The sequence below is a fragment of the Spea bombifrons genome, chromosome 5, assembly GCF_027358695.1.
Source record: "Spea bombifrons isolate aSpeBom1 chromosome 5, aSpeBom1.2.pri, whole genome shotgun sequence".
NCBI lineage: Eukaryota > Metazoa > Chordata > Amphibia > Anura > Pelobatidae > Spea > Spea bombifrons.
In genome coordinates, this window is record NC_071091.1 from 75,541,599 (window position 1) to 75,566,841 (window position 25,243).

At 40.8% G+C, this 25,243-nt stretch overlaps 1 protein-coding gene across 2 annotated transcripts in view; it reads right to left on the reverse strand.

The window, feature by feature from the left end:
• Positions 1–255: 255 nt before the first annotated feature.
• Positions 256–25,243, reverse strand: part of ANKRD12 (ankyrin repeat domain 12) — a 39,017-nt gene continuing 14,029 nt past the window's right edge. Inside the window, exons 2-13 of one of the 2 annotated variants that reach the window (XM_053466465.1) lie at positions 22,662–22,802; positions 20,439–20,586; positions 16,353–16,418; positions 10,640–10,786; positions 9,020–9,220; positions 8,461–8,603; positions 7,769–7,916; positions 2,869–7,346; positions 2,030–2,128; positions 1,437–1,580; positions 859–954; positions 256–470 (exon numbers count right to left, since the gene is read on the reverse strand). In XM_053466465.1, coding sequence (XP_053322440.1) covers positions 285–470; positions 859–954; positions 1,437–1,580; positions 2,030–2,128; positions 2,869–7,346; positions 7,769–7,916; positions 8,461–8,603; positions 9,020–9,220; positions 10,640–10,786; positions 16,353–16,418; positions 20,439–20,586; positions 22,662–22,751 — 5,946 coding nt within the window. In that variant the 5' untranslated portion in view covers positions 22,752–22,802 and the 3' untranslated portion in view covers positions 256–284. The remainder of the gene's footprint in view (positions 471–858; positions 955–1,436; positions 1,581–2,029; positions 2,129–2,868; positions 7,347–7,768; positions 7,917–8,460; positions 8,604–9,019; positions 9,221–10,639; positions 10,787–16,352; positions 16,419–20,438; positions 20,587–22,661; positions 22,803–25,243) is intronic. The other variant, XM_053466466.1, reaches the window with a different exon arrangement.

Sequence of the window (25,243 nt, forward strand, 5' to 3'; positions counted from 1 at the left end):
TTTATGGTGGCTTTTAAAACACAATCTAGGAAATTTAGGTTGGAGTTATGATATCATAAAGACAACTGAAATGGTCCTATGAAGATTTTCATTCCTATATTTGTTCATCCCTGGGTTAGATCTAAATGCCGCGTGCATGGTGATTTTATTCATACCTCCCTCTCCCCCCTTAGTAAAACAGTGCATATGTTTGTAACAGAGGCGGTAATTGCTAAATTATCCAAATTCTGCAGCTTTGTTTGCCGAGGTACAGTCTTTGGAGGCAGCTGCAGAATACGGCAATGTCATATAGGCGTCAATTCAAAGTCATCATTGACTTCCACCAGCGGGACGTAGAACTCTTGAATTTCGTAGATGCTGACAGACTTGTACGTGGCTGGATCAAGCTCCTGGAGCTTCAGCTGCCATTCTAATCTTTGAACGGCATTGAGGGCCGCTGCTTCGTGCTGCTGTCTCATTAGGAGGCATGTCTGGAAAGAGGGCAGATTGAAAGAAGCACAGTTAACGTTTTCTCCTAACAACATCAACATCCTATCCCGTAGACACAATATTATATATATATATATATATATATAGAGAGTGAGAGTGAGAGTGAGAGACATCCAATATTTGTTTTCTTAACAAGACACCTTTAAATTTACATAATATACATATATATGGAACATTTTTATTTCTGCTTATTTCCATTTAAACATTTTTGTAGTACCCTAAATTTACATATTTTCCGAAGTACCTCATTGATCTGTTATTGTTAAGGGGTCAACGCATGCAGAACTACAGAGAGCGATATCCTCTTTGTGTATTGCATTATGCATAACCAAACCCACAAGGGTTATTATAGCAGTCGTAACACCTTACTTTTAGTTTATCAAATTTGTCGTCAACATCCTGCAGCCAAGACATGAATTGCCTTGCATTAAAACGATCTCGTACAGAAGCTTTGCCGTCTTCAGTCTGCAAAAACACAAAAAAATATACAAAGCAATTTTATGTCAGTCGGTGTGACATACGCAACAATATCGTCAAAGGTCTGTAGCTTTAATCCAGAAACACGAATGAACGTTCAATAACTGGTAAACATGAGTTTAGAATTTATTTAATATAACAGGTAATAATTCTTACATAACTTTCTCTTTTTACACACTGGAAGCAGGAACAATCTACCAATATAAAGATTGCTATAAGTGTCACATACATTCTCTGCATTACACAAAATACACTTAAATATTTATTTGAGCCTCTGCTGCAACATCAGATCTATCAGCAATACACGCTATCGTTTTAGATAGGTTTTTTTACTATTTTTCTTTTTAGCTGTATGATGTATGCATTTACAGCCAATGTCATCACCAATGTTTAGCAATACAATGATTCCATGAAATAACATTTTGTACTTCCAGTATTGTGTACACTGGGTTTGGGGCTCTCCTTCTTACCTGGGACTCCTGGGGGACATTGTACACCTCGGCATCCAGCAGTACGGTACAGGCACTGAAGGGAAGGGATTGGTTAGCTAAAGTTCTCGCCGCTCGATAATGCACACGCAGAACTTCCTGCTCATTAGACACGATGAGCTTCTCCTACATGAGAAAAGGACAGAAGCATGTGGTTTAAATTACTATAGATCAAAGTCCTGAATCTTTACTAGACCAAAATATAAGATAAGTCACTGCATAACAATAAAACTGCAAAAAAACAAACATCAAATATATGTGCGTTCTACATACTGGAAGATGACAGTGGTAGATAGGCTTTACGCCATAGTTATAACAGTTTTGTACTATGGCTTCTACAACATGTGCCCAAGTGTCTTCAATATATAGTTACAAGTGTGTCTTTTTAAAAAATGGGGTCACTTGTTATGTCATAGAGTATGATACCTGTATGCCAGGTTTGGATGATTTTTATTGATCAGTCGCCAGCATGCAGGGACCTTTATTTCTCTTCTGATATGTTACCAAAGGAACTAGTAATAGAAGCCACTGGTTATAAAATATAAATTAAAGTCTACGTTGTATTATTCACGTACCCGTTCAATGCTGTGCTGTAATCTGAGTTTCATGCGCACAACTTCTTGTTGTCGGAAAAGTTCTTTCAGTGGCTCACAGAGAGATGGCGGCGGAGTAATCTGAAAAACAGTTAAATGTTATCAACATGAAATAATCCCCTTATTAATTGATGCTGCGTATTCTGAGAGCGGAATGCCCTTCGTTTTAAAATAACATTCTCCCCTTGTAAACGCCTTGTAAATGTTTCCCAGCCCCCAATGTCTTGGCATACAGGAGATGTATTTGGCATGCGCAGCACACACACACTGCCAGTACGCATGTACATACTTAATATGCATTATTCATTATTGGGGCAGTATTGGACATTATACTGTCCATTGAACAGAGGCAATGAATATTCATGTTGCAAGAATTTGTTTTTTTACCCCGCACCAAGTCTTGTATTAAGGATACATGATTTAAAGCTGCCATGAGCGAGGAGAGAGAAAACAGATGGCCACTTTCCTATCTTTTATGATGAGATTCACTAGTATTCACTAGAGTACCTCTTACTGATTGGCTGACGCTTTAAATGATTGTAACATGTTTTATGGTTGGTGCATTAATTTAAAGAAGGATTGAATCTAAAAAAAATTGAAAAATATGAACATATTTAACTTCATGGCAAGTGGCGGATCCTCTAGATTGTAAACTTGCAAGTAGGACCCTCTTTACCTAATGAATCGGTTTGTCAATTATAGTTCTGGTAAATCCCTTGAATGTATGGACTGTAGGACGTGGTGCGTAAGTTGTTGCGTAATATATTTATTTAAAAAACAAAACAAAACAAAAAAAAAAACAAAAAAAAAAAGAAACTTACTGTTGGAATGCACAGCTTGCTGAAAGGGTTTCCATCCAAAAGGTACGTTCCGTTAAAAGTCACATACTCGTCATAGTACTGGGGTGCTTGGGGGATGACGCTGCAAAGCATTTTACGCCTTTCCTCTACTTTCTTCCTTATGTGTAGATATTCAAAGTAAGGATTTGCTCTTTCCGATTGATATGGCTGTATGTCTTCCAGCTTTAAGGAATCTACTACAGCTGCAAGAGACTGCTGGGTTTTTTCCTTTGCCTGCTGTATTGAGGAATTGAGAAGCCCTGGCTGAGGGACACGCGCCATCTTTCTTTTACGTGGCGGATGCACTTGTGCATCGTCATCTTCGGTTAGTCGAATCCGTCCTCTGAGAGATATCGATGTCTCTACAGGCTCCTTTTCAGGTGTTTGTGGATAAGTAGTTTGTGTATGTTTATTCTGATTAGCCAGCATGTTGGCTCTGTTCCTCGTCATTCTTTGAGGGATCTCTTGCTGCTCTGGTTTGTCTTCAGTACTTTCATCAACTTCCATCTTGATGGGCTGGTTTAGTTTTTGCATCTCTTCCTGAACCATTGGGGGTAGGTGACTTTCTAAAACAGACAAAGTATGGTGCGGCTGATCCACGTTTCGTTGCACAGACTCCTTCATGTGTCCAGAACGTGCTTGCTGGTTGACATGATGTTCTTTTGTTGTTTCTGTGAGATGACACAACTTTGCATCACTTTCACATTTACTGTTAATTAAAGCGGGTCCAGATGTATTTTCCGGAACACACGGGTCTTCTTTCAGGGACAATGGACAGCTATCTGTGCTGCCTTTGGAAATATCCTCTTCCTTTACTTGAACGGTACTTACAGTGCTTTCCTTTAAGTCCATGCTCCCCTGGTCAGAAGCTTCACCCATACTAGGTATTTGCTCCACAGAACATTCTGATTGGACAGTTTTAATCGCTTCTGCAGTCTGAGAATTTTCAGAGCTCTGCGTAGAGGACGCTGAAATATTCTCAATTTCCACGAGTTTAGGTTCAGTCTCTCCCGGTTCATCCCTTGTGACAAGATTAGAGCTGACACTCAAGGCGGTGTGCTCTTCATTTATATTGGGGGGCACTTGTGATTTTAGCGTGCACAGAGTTTCTGTAGGGTGTGTAGCCGACAGACATTTTGTTGGGGAAATCAAGACACAAGATTCATTTGTTCCAGATTTTGTATTTTCTTGTCTGGTAAACAGCAAGTTTAGAGATGCTTTGCTATCGGTGTCTGTGTCAGGAGGGTCTTGTTCAGAATGCTTAGAAGGTTCACATTCTGAGCTACAAGGCATTACCAACGGTGACGCAATTACATCTGGCCCATTTTGAGTGGAAGTTCCTTCAGAGGCTTGTGAGGTCTGGACAACGATATTTGAATCTAGAGAGTGTTTACTAAAAGATAATGACTTCTTACTGTTGGAATGACAGCTGGAAATACTACTCTGACAATCCTTGTCTGGAGCACCTAATACTTCTGGTTTTGGGGATACACAGCTACTGGATGGTATCACTTCTGGTATGCTACTCTCCGAAACAGTCTGCAATGGCTTAAGGTGATCAACAAAGGCAGCCGGCATGCTGCATCGACGTACTTCGACAACAGGCCTGCATTCCCCAATAGCCAGTTTCACATCTTCAACAGAGGCCGAGCGGAAATAATTTGGGAAAAGGCGGTTTGGTATGGGTGCTTTAGCACGTTCTGGTAACTCTGCGACATTGTCTAATTCTCTGTCGTGAACGGCCGGTGACTTGGCGCACGGTAAAAAGGGCGACTGTGAAAAAGACATCTGGGAGTCGGACCCTTCCAGGGTAAAGTCGGAATCATATTCAATCGTAGGTCGTGGAGTAGTCACAGTTGCGTGGCAAGAGTCTTCTGAACTGGCAACAGAAATCAAAGATATCGATCGAGAGCTAAGGCCAGTTTTTTCACTCTCTGATCTAGGTGACCGAGCGATATTGTTATTTTCCAAAACCAACAGTGTTTTTGCAGAATGGGTTTTTGCATCGACAGATTGGGATCTGCAACTGGTGGCATCTTTCAATAACTTCTCTTTTGCTGAAACATCGGATAATTCTGAGCTCTTTGACCTCATCAATTCCTTGTTTTTGGAAGGAGTAAGTGAATGCTTCAGTTTTTCTTTTTCTTTGATTTTGCTTAGCTCAGCACTGTTTCGATGCCGTAGCCTTTCCTTCTCCTTTTGCTTTATTTTTTCTTTATGCTTTTTATGCCACTGTTCGATTTCTAAATCTTTGAGACTTAGCATGCGTTCAAAACTAGTTTGCATGAGATCATCGTTGACCAACCTTTTTTCTTTTGGCCGAGCATCTTTTGATGACGATTGTAACTTCGGCTTACATTTTTCAGATTCGGCGTCTTTGGGTTTGAGTTTCGGTATATTTGTTTGTGTTTTATCTTTGTGTTTATCTCGCTCTTTGTACCTATCGATATCTTTCTCTTTGTCCTTGCGATCTTTTTCCTTGTAGTCAGAAATTTTCAGTTGCTCCTCTTTTGACTTGTCTTTGATAACGGAAAGCCTTTCATGTTGTAGTCTGCTGCTTTCCGAGCTGCTTTGTTTACGGTCTTCTTGACTGTGCTTTAAGCTGGAAGAAACAAGGTAATCTCCTTCTCGTGACTTGTCTTTTTTCCGATAGTCTCTTTCTTTATGCTTTGCCTTGTCTGATTTACCAAGGTCCGCATCCTTTTCTGCCTGTTTTATCTTTTTATCCGCACAGAGTTTGTAGTCTGTTGGATGCTTGTCTTTCTCATTTTTGTCAGCCTTCTTGTCTTTTGTCTTCTCTTTGTCATCACTTTTTTTGCAGACTGTTGAATTTTTTGTTTTATTTTCTTTTTGTAATTTATCCGTTGAAGGAACGTGAGTTTTCAGTTTGTCTGCGTTCTCCTGTATGTCGGGTTTTTCTTTTTCTGATTTAGCTTTTTTATCCTTGTCAATGCTTTTTTTCTCTGGCTTCTCCATGTCTCTCTCCTTAAGGGCTAATCTCTTTTCATTTTTCTCTCTAGCGTCTTTGAATGTTTTCTCCGAGTCTACATCTCTTTCGATGTATAACGGCTCTTCCTTGACACATGCATTTGCCGGCAAAGTCTCCATTTCTTTTTCCAATATTTGATATTCCGTGTCATTACTACACTCTCTCCCCTTATCTTCCCTTTTTGTTGCCTCTTCATGTTCGTCTTTAGAGCTCTCTAAGTGAACATGGTTTTCTCTTGCTTTATCTTCTTTTGTTGGGGATTTCTCAGCCTTGGCTTTTTTTTCCGGGGATGTGGTTTTTGTATCCACGCTCGCAAATTCTTCATCATTCTCATCGCTTTTAAAGAAGTTTTCTTTCCAGAACTCTCTGTCAAACTCTATATTCCTTTGCACATTTTTATTGTTCTCCCTCTGCTTGCCTCTCTCTTTCTCCAATTCACACTCTCTTTTTATCTTCTCTTTCTCTTTGTGCTTAACCTTGTGCTTTTTTACCACTTTACCATCTTTGTCATTTTTTGTCATGGATTCCGAAGCCTCAAATGGGTTCTTATCATCCTCTTTACATTTGGTACTAGGCTTTTCCCCGTAGTCAATAAAGAATTCTTTGAGATGTTTGCTTTTTTCCTTGTATTTGGAAAACGTAGAACTTGAACTTTCCAACGAGTATTCAGCTTCGGGGCTCTGGTCATACCGAAAAAGCTCAGTCTGCAAAGACGTCTCAGATCCTCCTGGTGGTGACACGCACATTTTAGTGTTTTCCTGCTTGAGGGGGGCCGACTGTTTGTCGACAAACGTGTAAGAGTGTTTAGGGGATTTGGCGGAGGCGATCTGAAATAAGTGCAAAGACGTTTCATCTTTCGTACATATAGATTTCCTAAATATATCCTCCTCTCTGGATTTATCTAGAGTGTCTAAACTTGGGCACATTACTAAATTTACTACTTTCACATTTTCTTTTTTCTCTTTTTCTTGCTTTAGTTCTTGGTTTTCCTTGTTTTTGCTTTGATTCTTTAGTTTCCTTTTGACTTTGCCCTTCTCTTTCTGGTCATTTAAAACACTGTAATCCTTTTTAACTCTCAGGTCAGAATTCAGACTCACTTTATCAGGAAGCAAATCCTCATCTGAACTGTCAGAGCTCGTGAACAACAACCGAGATGGCTTCGGTTTTCTGTTTTTATAGACTTTGGGAAAATCCACTTTGTCGTGCTTTACAAAGAATGTATCATTTGCATCTGCGTTTTCCTTTTTTAGATCATTCCGAAGTACGCGTTTATCTTCCAGCATCTTGTTTATTTCAGGGTCTTCTTCCTCTTCCTCATCATCTTTAAACTCGTACTCATCCAGTCCTGAAACGCAAGGTGTTCCTTTGGTTGTAACATGCTTGCTTTCACTAACGAGAGACTCCTTGTCACCTTCTGAGTCTAGGTTTTCATCCACGCTTGAAAGATTTGTAAAGTGTGGCTCTTCAGAATCTGTAAATAAAAATAAAAAAAGTGAAACATACAAAATTAAATACTAATTAAAATATGTATTTTTGACCTGTGTACATTTCAGCAAAATCATGTAATGACTCAATTTACACTGTTAACTCTACGGGACAGGGACCACCTTTCCGAACATATTCATATTCACTGCACCCCATTTAAGATGTCTGTACATATTACATGACTGATGATGAACTTATGATACTGCTTCATAAAATCACCATAGGAAAAGTCTCAATGAAACATTTAAAGTGGTACTTAGAATGGGCGATATGTATGATGATATTCTGAGCATAAAAAAAAATCCATAACCTATGATAATGCTATATTTCAGGATTTCAATGATTTGAATATCCCCTTGTGAAAATACATTTTGCAATGGCCGAAAAAGAAATACAAACATATCCCACCTGCATAACTTTCTTCATCATCTGAGATGGGCACTTCCCGCTTCAACAGCTGCTCCAATTCTTCTGTTTCAGCTACATCAACAGGCCGCGCACCGTGCTTGTTTGCTTGAAATGCATTTCCGCCATGTCGAAGAAGCAGCTTTACAATCTGGAACCAGACATATATGTTCAGATGAAAAATGATTTTTCCATGCAAAGAGGTGTCGTCATTTTAATGACATTCTGATTTCTACTTTTTAAAGCCAACCACATCCTGAAAAGGTGACATCTCACACAGCAAAGTGAACGTGCGCCAATTAAAACGTCATTTCCCACTATAGGGAAATTCTTTGTGATGTATTTATTTGGCTAGTTACACTCATGTGTTATAAATAACATACTCTGTTGACAGTAAACCAGCCTATGCTTTCAAGTAAAAATGTCCTTGCTGAGTAATAACCTAATCCAGTTTTAGCTGAGCACAACTTTAAGAGGTGTGTAGTAAACCTGCATAATGTCCTTGTATACATTCCTAATATTGATTCTCTCTCGCTCCAAAAAATAATAAAACAAATAAAAAATCATGTTGTGGATTATGTTAACCACCAGGGGGAACACAAGAGTTCCAAACAATTCACTAATTTGTACTTGGTTTTAAATCCTTTGTAAGATGATGTAAGTCGTTTTTTGTTAGAAGTATATTTCACACTTACATCTCTATGCCCGCTGCTGGCAGCATCATGAAGAGGCGTATCATCATCCAGGCCTTGTGTGTTTACATCCGCCCCGGCCGCTATCAAAACCTTTGCAACATCGTAATAGCCCATGTTGCATGCTTCATGGAGTGGTGTCCAGCCTGAAAAAAGAAATGTTACATTTTTTCATTACAAACAGACAGCTGATAAAATGAAGTCCCATGGTGATCAGATTCATGATCTGAATCCACAAAAGGTCTCCGTCACACTTTGGAATTAATGCTACTCCCTAGTTCTCTTGAATGAATGGGTATATCTGAGCATCTCTTAGCGCTCCTTTTGCTCATTTACCCTGTACTCAAATCATTTTTTACCTTATTCCATTTTGGAATACTTTAATTGGCAAATTTTTATTGAACAGTTTCATTATTGGCCAAAGAACCACAGTGAAAAATACAACAACCTTACAGGTATTAATAATGCAAGGTGTCCTGAAATCATCTTCATTCCCCACCATGAACTGACCACAATCCCCCCATCGCATTTCATCTTATCCCCGTATACAATAAAACATTACCTGCAAAGTCTTTAACATTGACATTAGCGCCCAGACGAATGAGCTCTTTCACTTGTCCCGTGTCTCCTCGTATGGCAGCCATATGCAGCGGGGTCTCCCCACGCTCGTTCCTTTTATTCACTTTGTCTTTCTGACGTGTAGAAGATGTGGGTGTTTTCTTTTGAGCAGGTGTTGCCTGAGAAGGATGATTTGGGGTGGAATCTAAACAAAGAGGGAAAGGAGTAAAAATATCCATTCTCAAAGCTACAGAGTATTCTTTAGCCTGTTCTGCAAGTGTTTATTATTTTTTCCCTCAGTTTATGAAACTCATAAAACATACATCTATATCTATCTCTCTCTATACATCTGTAAGAACGTAAAAGAGCACACCAAGGATTTTTGTTGAGAGCCGATTCATTTTTAGTGGGTATAATTACAGAAACTCGACATTTCAGCTCCTCTGGGGCTTTTATCAAGAGAACCCTCAACACAGGATATACTGTATTTGCTTGATTATAAGGCAACCTACCACACTTTGGATCTTAACTAAAGAAAAAAAGAAAGAGGCCTGAATATGAGGCGACCCCATGAGAAAAAAAATATATAAAAAACACTATTTTTGCTTTCGTTGCTCTCACACTCTCACTCAATGTCTCCCTAGATCCTCCACCGACTGCTTCCGTGTTCCTGCCTCATTTTCCACAGGTCCGCTTCTTCTCTTGCCTCTTATTGTTCTTATATCTTCTTTTTTCGTCTGCTTCTCTTCAGTATCAGCTCAATTATCCTTTATCAGGAAATTCCTTATCAGAAATAATCCCAAATTCTTTTTCAGATAAGGGATCATGTCTCTGCCATGATGCTGTGCTCCTGGCTAGAAAGTGGAGAACAATACACCAACACACCAAATCCTTTATTCCAAATGACCCCTTATCCCAAATATTTCTGGTCCCAACTTTTCAGATAAGGCATACTCAACCTGTACTTCTGCAAAAGGGTGGAGCCTTTAGGCACATCCTCTTCCCCAACTGGAGGAATGGGGGAGAGGCTGTCCCTTTGGTGCTCGCTATGGCTGCATTCTTTTGAGGAAGTACCCCAAGAAGCCAGTTCTGCAAAGCCAGTTCTGTCAGCGGAGAATATGGGAAGACAGAGAGTGAGAGTGTATATGAGAGTGAGAGCGAGGGAATGAGAGCGAGATTGGGTGTGTGTGACGATTGGAGGTCGAATAAAAGACGACCTTGATTATAAAACACGGTCCTTTTCTGATGATTTTTTCTGAAAAAAGCTTGCCTTATAATTGAGCAAATACAGTGTATAACTAATCATCATTTTTATTATTATATATGGGATTTTACCACTGGCTGATTTACACATCATGCCACTGCAACCTATAGTGTTCACAGTTTCAGAGCTATCACACTCCAGACCTTGATGCCAGAACTTTGAGCACGTGCAGCTTAATCAATGCTTAAAACTGATTAAATCGCTTATATTCAAAGCAAGGAATTACCTAAATTGTGGTGCATTTGTGGCCCTTAAAGCCTGAAGTTCAACAACCCATAAAGCTCAACCACCATGATACCAAAAATGTCAATACTGAAGTCATTCCTCAAGATGCTGTAAAATGATTTAAAGATGGTATACCTGGGCTGTTGTCTCTAGCTGTCATTTGCATCAGAAGAGCCATTTGCTTGCGCTCTGATAACGGGTAACCGAAGAGGATATTAACGGGAGTAGATTTCTTGGTGCCGGTCTCTTTCTTCATTTTCTTTTTCTCTGGACCTTCTTTCTCTGTAATTAGTATGAAATTGATTAAGATCTCAGGTCTACACTTTAGAAATATGCAGCGCATTAGACTGGAGCCCAGATCTGGGAGGTGAACTGGAAACAATGACTCAATTTTGGCTGAACCAACTAATTGCAGATTTCCAGAGTTAAGCAAATTCCTCTTGCTCATTTAGAGATTTGCTTGAATTGAGCATTAGGACTTATAGTAAATGTTACTGTTTTTACTTTAAGCGCTTCGATTTCTGGTTTGTTCTATAGATGTCACGGCAGCTGCCGGTCACAAGGAGACGGAAAGTCACCCTTTCCCTCTTCTTAAAACAAATTACTGTGTTATTGTGTGTGCGCCAATGCTCTTCTCTCGTTGCCAAACTATCTGTTGCTTCATCATGACACACTTAGAGTTACAGATCTTACTGCCGGACTCAATTCCCTTCCCTGATGGTAAACCTCCCCAAACCATAGAGGAGACCTTTACACCTCCATTAAACAACAGAGGAACTCTATGGAGTAGCGTGCCAGCAAGCACCTACGGCTCCTTACGATGCAGATCGAAGAATCACAAAAAATGGTTTGTGCCAAATAATAGCAGGAAAAACTAGTTACTAGAAAACAACTATCAATTATTTAGGAAAGAGAAAATAAACAGCTTTAATGAGAAAAAAAGAGAAGGCATGTTAACGTAGCTGTATAGTGAGGGCTATACTGCAACTTAGATGTCTTTAGATTATCGTGCACATCAACCGACGACATTCATTAACCAAGAACTACACACAAGCAAAACACAGAAGCAACCGGTTTTATTATTTTTAAAAAAATGAAAAATCCCTGCCAAATGGACGCGGTGAAGACGGACAGCGTTTAGGTAGCCCTCGGCATCCCATTCTAAGCCAGAAAACATTCACACCGCCTTAATACACAGATATAGACGTTAAGCTCTTCGGGGAAGCAGAAGCTGCACGTTATGCTACATAAGAGCCCGGATTAAATAAGATCAGACATTGGAGTCTGCAGGACAGAAAGAAATGCAGCCCGATCAGCAAGAAAATAAAGCCTTTTAAGACAAACCAGTCGGGCCCTAGTAACGCTTATCACGGCAGCCGACACACAAGCCTCCCGTACACAAAAGACAAGCGGACAAGACGGACACAGATAACCCAAGACTGTCTAAACAAAGCCCTCCCCGCAAGAGACCTGTAAATGCAGTGTATTCATATAGCGGTATACACACATACACATGAACACACACGCTCACAGACATCCATGAACCCAGCGATAAATGTATCCGGCACTTCACTTTATAATCCCTGTCGTAATTCCAATAATAACAATAATAATATCACACACACACACAATAGAACGGAATAGTGAAATCAGAGCACTGGTCGTGAGTTTGCTGTATCACAAAAGCCATCTAAGGGGGCTCAGAACCGGCATAGGTAACATGAGTTATTATTATTATTATTTATTGTTTTATATAGCGCCATCAAATTGGGGTTATTATGCCAGCATATTAGAATAAAATACATTTACAAACGTGGCTGCCGGGTGGGCCGTGCGCACATCTACAAGCCTCTCCGATATACCCCAGAACGCCATGCACGCAATCATACATACGACATCGGGGATGCAGAGGGCCTGATCATACGCCCTGTTTATACGACAGGACCACCCTTCTAACAACAAGTCACAGACGAGCCCCCATTATCTATATGAACGGCACGAACCGAGAGGGCGTTACAGTTACCGGGATCCATTAACGACAGGGCTGCACGCAGCGAGGCAGATTAGCATGGAGGAGCGCTGTGGCTTTATTGTCGGGTCGGATTTATGGTGCCTTTTTCTAGCTCCACATGCTGAGCCCTTTGCTGTGATGCTAATGTCCTTGTGAAGATCCCTCTGGGTGATAACCAGACATTTTCTCACATACCACAGACAGTATTGATAAGGAGTCCGTGTGCTCGTCTAGTAGATTGAGCCAAGATAACGCAATTAGAACACACGCCAGATCCACCGCTGGCTAAAAACATCAAGGGACATTGTTTTAAAACAGAAAACATAGTATTTATAAAAACTCCCTTTTAGGTTGAGACTAGAAATAATAGGAAAACGGATTGGCGTTCTTTACGTTTAAGGACGTGGCTGCATATATAGATACACGAGCACCATTTCAATGCGGAAACGCCATTAAAAAGGTGTGTGCATTGAGTGTGTGGAAACCGTGTACAATACGGAAGGCAGACAGACAGACAGACAGACAGACAGATTTCTTCCACTTTATAGCTTCCACCTAATGAGATTAGGATTACTTTGAGAGAAGCAGATGGTATCACCAAGTTGGGTCTTCCATTACATATATTCTGCGATCACCATTATTAACTACACTGCGCTGTAACACATAGAAGCTGGGGAAGGAAAGCTCATACTATAAACATTAATATGCCATAGAAAAGACACACACAATCATACAACCGTATTATTTATTATTAACCATCTCCCCTTATAATATAATAACGTGTACTGGTCAGTATCCCTTTACAGCAGGTTAGAAAGCCGGCTATGGACACATACAACAAAGTCAGGCCAAAATATAAGATATGTGAAAATAAGACACACCAAACCTTTGGAATGAATAATTGGATGATGCCGCACTCTGGGGTTCAAAAACCACAGGTCGCCCTTAATTGGAGCGCAATCCGGACCCCCTTCTCATACCCCAAGCACAGACACTAACAGGGGCTATCTGACTGTACTCTGCATAGCGGCTAAAAAGGATTTGCCCTTTATGTCCAGGTTTGTCGTACAATATAAATTTGTGGGCCTGTTTTTTTTTAGTTTTTTTAAAAAAACCGTTTTCACTAGTTTTAAATACTTCGTTTTAGGGACGCCCCTAGACCACTGGTTCCCAAATACAGCAAACCATTAATAGCAACATGACTGGGGAGTAGGAACTTAATCATTTTCCAAAAATCTTTTTTCATTACTTAATTGACCCCGTTCTTCTTATTGTGACCTTTTTTCCTGCCGATCACAGGAACATACAGTTGTGCGAGCCTGCCGTCCTAATCACAGGATGGGTTATCACTCCTGCAGAGTCAGCGCTGACAACGCAGGAAGGGAACGCACCGAAAAAGTTTGGGCCCTTAAATCACTTTCAATGTAATAGTAGTATATGGATGCTTATTATTCTGAGGTAAAATGGAGGCAGGTAATTATTACAGGGCCCCTTTCTGCCATACAAAGGGAAATGCAGCACTTACCCTTTACCCTCTTCACTTGCTGCCATGTCTATCTTATAACTGAAAAGCAATGGCGTCCGGGTAAAAGCTATACCTTCTAACTACAAGAAAAGAAATCCACACAAGAGCTTCAGAACTGACACGGCACAGATTATTTTTACTCTGGCGTCTTGTCATATTTTTATAAGAGATACACGTCCGGGGTAAATCCCAATTCAAGCACAATCCTTGGCCAAACGTAACAGCTCCAACCTCAACCGAGATTTCCAAAATTTGCAGAGCGTTACTAAAGTAAAATGAAAAGGCTAGTCGTAATTTTTTTAGATGAATGTTGGAGTTGATTTTGCACAGATTCCGGTACATTTTAGCGCATTTCAGACATTCTTTAGTTACTGGCGTTTGAAAATGTCACTTCTGTCTCATTGCCACCTCCCTTGGCAGCCGCTGCATGCAGTAAAAACGCATTGGAGCCTAGGCAAAATTGATTATTTTACGCATTTTATATATAAACTTGGATTGTACTTTCAGTTTAGGATTCCCAAAAGTATTTTATGAGGTCAGCTGTGCCAAGAAGGAGAAAAAGTGAATTTTAAGCATCAAATATAGATTTAGATCTGGTGCATTCAGTACCAAGGAAATATGTCCATTAATGCCGATAAAAGCAGAGTGTCCTCTTCATCATAACCCGCTTCAAAGCTCCTTGGCTTAGGGTTACATTTAGCTAAACACACCTGCTGCTTGACAGCATGAATGCTCGCTATACTACCCCTATACTATGCGGCATCTCCAAAAAGGAACCCGTCTTATTTTCCTCTTGTTCAGCTAAATAATGCATAAGGTGGCCAATGCTTTTCCTCTTGGATATACTGCAAACCGGCCTCGTCATGTACCTCCTTTCCCCACTCCAATTTATTCTGAACACCTCTGCTACACTAATCTGATCCCATCTTCTGCCCCGCTGTGCACCCTATAATAAAACCCTCCTGATCCATACATACAGAGCCCTTACCCATTACAACCCTCTACTTCTCTGCATATCTCCAAATACTCTCCACCAACCAGCGTGTTTGCCGTGCCCTTGACTTACTCACTTTGTCTTCTCTCCCCACTCGCGCATCCAGGATTTCACCTGCATTCTTCTATTTCGTGGAATTCCCCACCCAATTCTCACAACCTGCATTCTCAAAAGAAAGTACCTACACCCATCCCAAATGCCCTTCTGTCCTCCTCTTACGTTCCTCTTTCCTAGGATCTGGACATGAGATTATTAAACTACAGGCCCTAACAACAGTGATACGTTTTGAAGCAAGAGTATTCTTCTTAGAAACAACATTCAACCAACCATCAACCGGTCACAATGGCAAGTAAAAAGTCTCGCTAGAGACCTGGCCCTAGCCATGCATCTAATCACACTACCTAAAAACAAGCCTCTCTATGATCATATGAAATGCTGGGAGGTATATATCTGCGCCCCCCCCATGTTGGAGACTCATAGCTACACATGACCTCTGCTACAATCATCCCCTATTGTAATAACTCTATAATCAAGGTCCATACCCATTTTTATTATTTTTTATTTTGAAGCAGGTGACAATAATACAAACCACACTTTTTACAGAATACTTTTGCCTATTTTGATATAATTTAATTCAATTATTTTCTTTTCACAGGCGGGTAAGGTAGAAGCTCACTATCATGAAGTTAAATCCACAAAGGTGATAGCTCATGAATATTGCTGGTGCCTTCTGAGATTGTTACTGTCAATACTAGGTTACTAAATAAATTTGATTGTCTCCTAGTCATGTCTGAATGAAAAAAAATAATTACAAAAAACCCATCTGTGCCACTGAGGTGTGGCCTGTGAAACCAACTAAGCTGGCATAGCAAGAGAAATAGAGAAACCTGCTCTTTGAGCAAAATTGTGATGATTTCATGTGAGTAAAGTCATCTTCTCTCTCTTGTTGCTCCTCCTAATGATCGTGATGGTGCCAGAACTACATTCATCAAGAGGAGTGGAATAGCTCAGCGGGGAGGATCAGTCATGCAAATCTCAGAAGAGGAAGTTAAGATCGCCGTCCAAAGCAATAAATACAAAACCCAGGACGTCCTGAAACGTGAAATGCCACTTTATTTTTCCCCAAAATGACAGATCTCGTAGGTCTGCTGATTACTCTGCGACGCCTATTATGCTTATTAACGGCACGGAGAAGTACTACTAACGTTCTGCATCATACGAGATACAGGTACATTACACCAAAGATACTTGTGCAATCCCCGCATCAGCTGCCTATACAGTGAGCAAGCTCTGGAGACGGATCCGCACTTACTTTTACCTGCATATGTGCTGAAAGGAGTTAACCGCTCGCCCCAGTTTTCACTTGTGTTTCCTGGTTCTGAATCTACAGAATCAAAGGCACAGGAGAGAAGGGAAAAGGAAACAAGTAAAGCAAAGGAGGACAGCATGTGAGCACAAGCAGAGAGAAAAACCATACCCATAAGTGTGTAGCAGGTACAGGACAGAAGAACAGGAGGGACATAGGAGTGAAGGCAAGGAGGGAGGACGCTACCGGTACACAATCCCTGTACAAATTATATATATTTATATATATATATATATATATATATATATATATATATACACACACACACACACACACACACACACACACACACACACATATACATACATACATATACACACGCACACACCATACAGGAAGGAAAAAGGGATAATAAACTTCTAGAAGAATATTTCACAATGCAGGACTTTTTGGTCACCTGTGCTTAACACGAGCCCCTTCACTAGTAGCGTGACGTGAACACCGTAGAGTACACTGCACATTTGGCACTTGACCCCATGACCTTAGCTCATACAACATGATCCACCTCGTAGAGTCTGGCATTCCTAGTGTAAGCGGGGAACAGTTCTGTGAATTCGCTTGACCGTCCAACATGCGTTTCCAAGCGAGACTCCCTGTGCTATATCTAATATCTAGAACGGTGGAAGAACGGTCTCACTTTCTCGTCCTGAAGCTCTCTCCTTCACTTACGTTATAGCCCTCCTGTTAACACAACAGAGAAGGATATGCAAATCCTGAGAGCAGGGAGATCCCTTTCCCCCGTACGCATCCGCTTTAAGCAGCCACGTAGGCAACATGTATGGAAAAGTACATGCTACAAGCCACTGAGACTTTCATTTATAAGCCAGGCAGGCACACGACGTCCATGTGTATGTGTAGTTTACTTAAATCTATGACAGACTCGTATACAGGCTCAGTCCACACAGATCTCCCTCAAACCATAACCCGTTTCTCTGACACTTCTCTCGCATTATAATGACTTTGTCTGCAGCTTCCCCCAAAGCAACAGATTGGTTTTATTGTTTTATATGGCGCCATCATACTCCGCAGTGCTGTACAATGGGGTTCAGCAAAAAAACACATCAATGCCCTTACATAATGAAGGTCGTATTATATCAAATAAAAAAGAATTTTAAACCCTTTTCTTACTTAATAAAACGTCAACCTCTCATGAACTTGTACTTTGTAACAACTCTTTGTAAACATGCTTTTAGTGGTTATGGATTACTGCCAGGTAAAAAAACAAACCGGAAGACCAAGATCAACAGATTGCTTGCACACAACATACGAGCGCCACAAACACGCTGCGTACAAACGCCGCAGGTAGCACACAGATAGTGGTTAATGGATGATGGATTGGCGAGCGGTGCTCGTAGGGGATGCCCTTAATGTTCTAGCGGGAAGCTACAGATTTTAGTTATCTGGAAAATGTACGGGACGCGTACAATACAAAGAAAATCTACACTAGTGCGCTATCATCAAAACCACTGACATCGCTAATTGTCATAACTAGAAACCACGGGGCCCTGGTAAGAAAATTGCCCCGGGGCCCCCGACTTCAACAGCTAGTCTGTGCCATCATTGCCCCCAAACAACTTGTCAGTGCCTTCTTTGACTTTTGCTACCCCTTCCAACATACAACAAATATGAACACACTTACTCATACTCACTTACACACACACTCCACCCCACTTACACATCCCTGGTCACACACACACACACACACACACACACAATTACACATCCCTGCTCACACACAGACACAATTACACATCCCTGCTCACACACACAGACACAATTACACATCCCTGCTCACTCACAGACACAATTACACATCCCTGCTCACTCACAGACAATTACACACCCCTGCTCACTCACAGACACAATTACACATCCCTGCTCACACACACACAGACACAATTACACATCCCTGCTCACACACACAGACAATTACACACCCCTGCTCACTCACAGACACAATTACACACCCCTGCTCACACACACAGACACAATTACACACCCCTGCTCACACACACAATTACACATCCCTGCTCACACACACAGACACAATTACACATCCCTGCTCACAAACACACAATTACACATCCCTGCTCACACACACAGACACAATTACACATCCCTGCTCACACACACACAATTACACATCCCTGCTCACACACACAGACACAATTACACATCCCTGCTCACAAACACAATTACACATCCCTGCTCTCTCACACACACACACACAATTACACATCCCTGCTCACACACACATTCTCACACACAGTACACATGCACGCTCCTACACACAAAACACAAGTACAGTTCCATGCTCACATTCATACATACGTTCATATATATGCGATACATTTATAAAGGGCCCTTCTGACCTGGATTGGTGCAGTCCAGGTTAGAAACTATTTTCAACCGGCATGAGGAGACCGGAAGATGGGGTCGCAGCGGGCCCCCTAGAGGCACGGGCCCCTGTAGTTATGCCAGAGGTCAAAACCTATGCTTTATGCCAGCAATAAATGTTTCAGTCTACTGCAGCAGAGCATAAGAGATGTACGTTTGAGCAGGGCCCTCCTTACCTCTGTTATCTAATGCACTACGTATGATGTCCCATTTACCCGTGCTACTGCTGCACGGAATATGATGGCGCTGTACAAAACAATAGTACAATGATAAAAATTGGAAATGGAGCACAGAACACATACGGCTGCTGCAGATCACACAGCTATTACTCTTTTTCTATTTAATGGTGTATTCCACTATATTATTCAGAGTGCTTTCAAGCTCTAATTGTGTATATGTGCAAACCAGGGGCTAAAGGGTAGTGAATATATATATATATATATATATATATATATATATATATATATATATATATATATATATATATATATACATACACACACATACATACACACACACACACACACAGTATATAGCGCGCCGCCAGCTCTTACCACCTTCCTGCATTAGTTAACATTGAAGCAATACTACTTAGGTCTGCACAGATATGATCCGTGTATTCTATAACTTTAAATGAAACTAACTTTTCTCAGCCATGAAAGCCAAAACAAACATTTGAAATAGTTGGTAGCCTTGTGCTGAACTGGCTCACATTTCATTTCCAGGCTGGATTAGTCTGATATGCTAATAGAGGTTTTTCCATTTTAATGGCGTGAATAAACTAAAATATGATACCCAAGCGGGACCCGCTGTAGGGCAAGATAGCATCATCTGTTCTCAGTGTCTGTCTGTTCTCTACTTTTTCTTTCAGTATTTACATTCATCTATTACACAATCTCTTAACATAGACAAAAAAGTCTGAAATAAACGCCATTTTATTACATTAATAAAAATAAAACACACAGCAAACAAGTAGAGCCTTGGGCTGGGCATACAGAGAAGGTCTGATCATAGTGCATATGCATTAAGCCCCAACCAGCGTAACCAATAAGTATCCGTGACTACGCTTCTATATGTACCAATAGCATATGACCATTTTTATTAAATAAATAAAGGCCAATTGTTGGCTTTGTCAGACCCAGTTATTTGCATAAGACCGTGGAAGGCTGTCCTACATATCGACATATTGTTAAAAGTCCCAACTATAAGATCAGGATCACAACCAACAAGAACAAGTTGAATACCAATTAGATTACTAAATAGTTTCCACTTCGACATAAACAAAACACGAAGAACATCTTTTTGCATGAATTAATAGCTTTACTTCTACATGCTACTAAATAAAGTGTCTGTAGCCCCTGTCTTGTGGTTTGGCCAACAGCCTCATATTCCAAATCATGTCCTCCTCTTACTGCCAGAAACATAATACAGTTATCTCGAGCGCAAGCTCAAAATGAAACCTCAACGGAACAGCCAAGTAAAAAAACAAAAATGCAGAATATTTTATGCATTTAAATGAAAATATTTACTTAAAATATCTAAAGCACATTAACACAAAAAAATTACCACAATACGAAAAGTAAAAAATATAAAGCGGCCAATAAATGAATAAAGCGGCCATATGGGCCAACGCAGCGTTACCCGTGTCAGATTCCCGGTCTTCGGTTCTGGATGGACTGAGCGTGAAGGGAAGCTTGCGTTTCATGGAAGACTTTTCCTTTGCATCTTTGCTAATGTCGTTCCGGTCCAGTTTAGGCGTTCTGCTGTAAGATGTAATCTTCTCCTTATTCTAGGACAGAGAAGAATATCGCGTGAGAATAAGCCGCATACGGTCACTGCAGCATGGGTCAGCATCTGGCGGGTGAGAGGAGGGGATCTGCACTGCCGTGCCGACAGGTTCTCTTCTCTGCCGTCTTACACCCAGAACAGATTAAATGATGGAAAGCACGGCACATGAAGGAGCACATTACAAAGGCCTGTGCCATGGAATCAAAAATGATTTAATACAGAGTTACAAGTAAGGCTAGGGATTATTTCTGTTTCAAATAAATTATGGGAAAAGAATATGCTGTCCAGATGTTGGGCGAATGCTGTCTCTGTTGAGCCACCCCACAATATCTCATCAAACTCATTCATTGATTGTTATTATAGTGTGCGTGCGCCAAACACTCAAATTATTATACTTCCCTTTCACATCCCTCCCAGAAGCAGTTTGTTTTCTGTATATAGCATCAATTTTGGTCATTTACATGTAAAATTAACAAAATTTCATAAATTTTGACTGTGTCTGCAATACTACCTACATACGACGGGTCTGAAATCCTGAACCTGGGACATGTACATGGGAGTGTGAATGCCTATTTTTATATCACTGGTAAAGACTTACAGACAAGAAAGAAAACTAAGCTGTGAAAAGGGACTCCATATTGGGCTTGTTTACGTTGGATAAAATATTCCTGCGTTAAGACATCTTAAATATACGTCTGTATGGTAATGGACAATGAAAAGACCTATCCTGGGACCTTTGCATTCATCGAACTTTACAGACAACGCAGTCCACGGTTGGAGAAAAAGAAGAAAGAAATGTCCTCCCGAGTCAGGGCAGTTAAGATGTGGAATTCACTGCCAAGTGAAGTGGTTTTGGGGAATAAGACATTTAAAGCAGACATGCCAGGTTATAACAAATTTAGTTTAGGTAGATGCAGGGAAAATCCATATCGGGGCTTTAAATAATACAGAGGGACTTCATTACTGAACAAATGGCAGACTCTAGGTCTGCAGATAAAGAAGTTTTATTTATGTCAGTGATCCCTTACATTACTGTATACAGGAGCATTGTATTTAACACACAAGGAGAAAAATACCCCCCCACACACACACACACGGGACTTCCCTTTAAGGAGCCATAAAAATGATGTCTAAACCAATGAACAATAACCAGCAACATGCTATAAAGAAAAATCCTTTCCCCAATGATTTCTTTTTTTTTTCTTCTTCTAACTTGGCTTAATTTAGCGGACGGGTAAACAAAGGAGAGAATTCACAGCTAAACAAGCTGTAACACTTCGCTCACCGCTCCCTGGAAGATCCCTGAAACGAGCACAGGTCTTACCATGTTCCTGGCCAACGCCAACCTGCGCAGCCACCGCAAAAGCCATCTCTCCTAGCTGCCAAAATCACAAGTCCTGGTTCCAAATCCACATAAGCCTCTACAACCATTTACCCAACGATGCATTTCCCTTCAAATAACTTTAATCATTGCATTTATTACACTTGTCTATAGCTTATTCTTGTGTATTTCAAAGTAATTGGCCTAACATTAAGGGTTTTTGTTAACTGGGTTCTGTAGATGGTGACAATGTTGTTAACTCTTTGTCCTGAAGTCCTCAATTCTCTCCTCACATCGCCCATCCAAGCCAGCAAGAATCAATCTGCTTCACCAAAGGGGGTGAATAATAACTTACTTTAAACATTTAGAACCTTTATATCAGTTTACTAAGTGTACCGAACTATAAGAAAACCAAGAGCTCTTCTAACTACGAGCACAGATGGTGTTGACATGGTATCGCTATTAAATCATTCTGCTGGCACAACCAGCAGGCAGAACACACTGGATGTGGACTGCAAACTCAGCCTATGTGGTACGGTAAACTACAGCAAATTCTCCAAGAAAGCCCACCAGCTGTTTTCCATGCATTCCGACGCTCGGAGAATGACATCTGGAAACATCCAGAGCCAGTTGCTGGAGACACAGAGAAAAAAAGAGACAGACTTCACAAAAACAACCTATTTAAGGGAAAGCAAATGAAAACATCTGGCCCTCCGAACAGTTTGTGCTCTTCTTTAGTGAGGATCTCGTCTTACCTTCCTTCCGGCTGGTTTTTCCACCATAGTGTTGCAGTCACTGTCTGAGTTCTCACTTGGGATGGCTTTTGTGGACAATGTTTTGGGCATTGTAAAGCTTCTCGGTTATCAGATCACTTATCACACTTCACCATCGTACGTCTGGAAGAGAGAAACAAAAACACAGATATTCATATTTAGTTAAAAAGAAGAAAAATGTCTTTATTAAAATCAACCATCGTATAAATATTACATATTCTGGGTAGAAAACGGTCTTCTGAAACGTGAAGGTTTGTGCAATTTGATCTTGTATTTGTGAAATCGCTTCACTGTAAAGTACGAGGTTTATGCATATTTTCACATCATATGAGTTTACAGACATTACTTGGAACAAAGTTAACAAAGGCCCAGCCTGCAAAATTCTCTACATCTTACATACAGGGAAAAGATGGAGATGAAAGAATAGGGGCGGATGAAGAAAATGGCGCTTGCTCATAATGCTTTGGGGTTACTGTGATGGAGACCCGTACTCCGACTGAGCAGCTCTGTCGTAGAGATCCCTTCCTTGCCGATGCAAGCTCAATTGCCCAAGGGATTAACCCTTTGTGATCACCCAAGCACTAGTCGGGGTGACTAGGTTTATTGGGAACAGCACAGATATTTATACGCAAACATAAGATCAGGACTATAATCCTATCGACTACCAGACATCCCAGTGCCTCCATACAGCTTTATGGCCAACAATGTCTACTAGACAAAGAGTCACTATTTTGGGGTGATCCTGAGGGAGCGGTGGCAATCCCGGGGCACCAACAGAGCACTCAGGGTCCACGGACGTTATGTTCCAAAAAGCGACTTGTTCAGCCGTTGGGACTCTGAGCGACAGCGCTGGTAATGTCCCCGGGAACAGTCCGTCCGGTAGCCGGGCCAGAGTTCCAGAGCTGCGGTTGGGTAAACCCCAGTTCTAAGGATGGGTAATAGAACCAGGTCTCCCAAATGAGCCCCCTCTCCATAACCGCGTGACATCTGTAACCAAATGTCGACGGGCATTGCCACGATTCCTTGCTGCAGTACAATTTGTGGCTAGGTCCCGGTCAGGCGCTAGGCAGGGAAGAAAGGGAATCAGCACAAAGGAAACACAGGGTCTATGAGCCCATAATCCTTAGGAAAGTCGGTGAATATACCCCTTTGACTGAGGGAGGTAAGATACAGGAATGCGGTACAATACATAAAAACAGGGCCAGAAAAAAATGTGGGACAAAAAGATGGGGCTTCCACAGTTACTACGGTGAGGGAACCCACAGAATGATGGAAATGTTGACTGACCCTCATACATGGCACGCAGGGGTAACCGTGGAAGATTTAATAAGATTGTACTGTTGTTGGAAATCAGTCAAGCAATCTGCCTGTGCCGACACACCGATGAGTATAGAGTAGTGAAAAGATTAAGAGATGGAACTGAAGACATATACATACCTAGAAATGGAAAGTGAAAAAGAAGTCTGAAACGGGATAGAATACATATAATCAGAGGTCCTAGCAAGGTTAACAATTAAAAGTGGGTTTTTAAACGGGTCAGCCGGCTATGTTTCTAAGTGAGAAACCTGAACCAGAGGTGGAAGTAATAAACCGGAGAGGACTTAGACTATAGGGATTCAAGAGAGAACTACCTATACATTTAAGTAGCAAAGCAAAAGCTCCTCCTGAAGTCTTGCACACCATTTCACAAACATACTTTGGTAACCAGGTTGGGTACAACACTAATCAATGTTAAAAAGGTTTGGGAAGCCAAAAGGCACGGAATGCTTTAGGAACGACATTCTGTGATCTTAATAAATACAAATTATTGCATTATCCTGTGAAACAACATTTCTCAGGGAAAAAAAACATTCAAACTGTCAATGAGTTCTGTTTATGTGATAGAAAGTAATTGTTGGCTGGTAAAAAGTGAATTCATTCAGACGCAAAACACCTAAAAAAAAACAAACCTGAAACAAAGGATTGCTGCCTAGTTTTTACCCCCCCTCTTTTCCCTCCCAAACATTTTCTTTATAATTCTATTAAATTGCATATTACTAAACTACAATAGTGCCACATCGATACAATTACTTTTACTATAACAATGAACAACAAAACCGCGCATTCCGCGGACCAGGAATATTGTTGTTTGAAGGGAAGAAAAAGTATAATATCTAGCGCAGTTAATAAGAAGGTTTTGCTAAGTACGTTTGCTTAGCATAACATTACATATGCCTTTGTGGCTTTTTTTTGCTTACAACATGACTTAAATGTCAACGTTGCCCATTTTACTGCAGCTACTTCATCCTCTGGGGTAAATGAGGTAATTATCAGTGTAGCAGAGGCTAAATAAAAGTATTATGTCACGTTTAATAAACTATTCACCCCCCTTTCTACTTTTTGGAAAAGTGCACAAATAAACAAGTAAAAAATCCCGTAAGAAACAGGCAAACCGGGCGAGCATGGGAAGAAATGGTCTAAGAACAAAGCACCTTGATGATGTCACAACACCAAAACATCCCAAAAAAGTTTCTTTTTCCCTCCCAGTTCCACCAGGGAACCTTTGATAGATATTGCAATGCTTT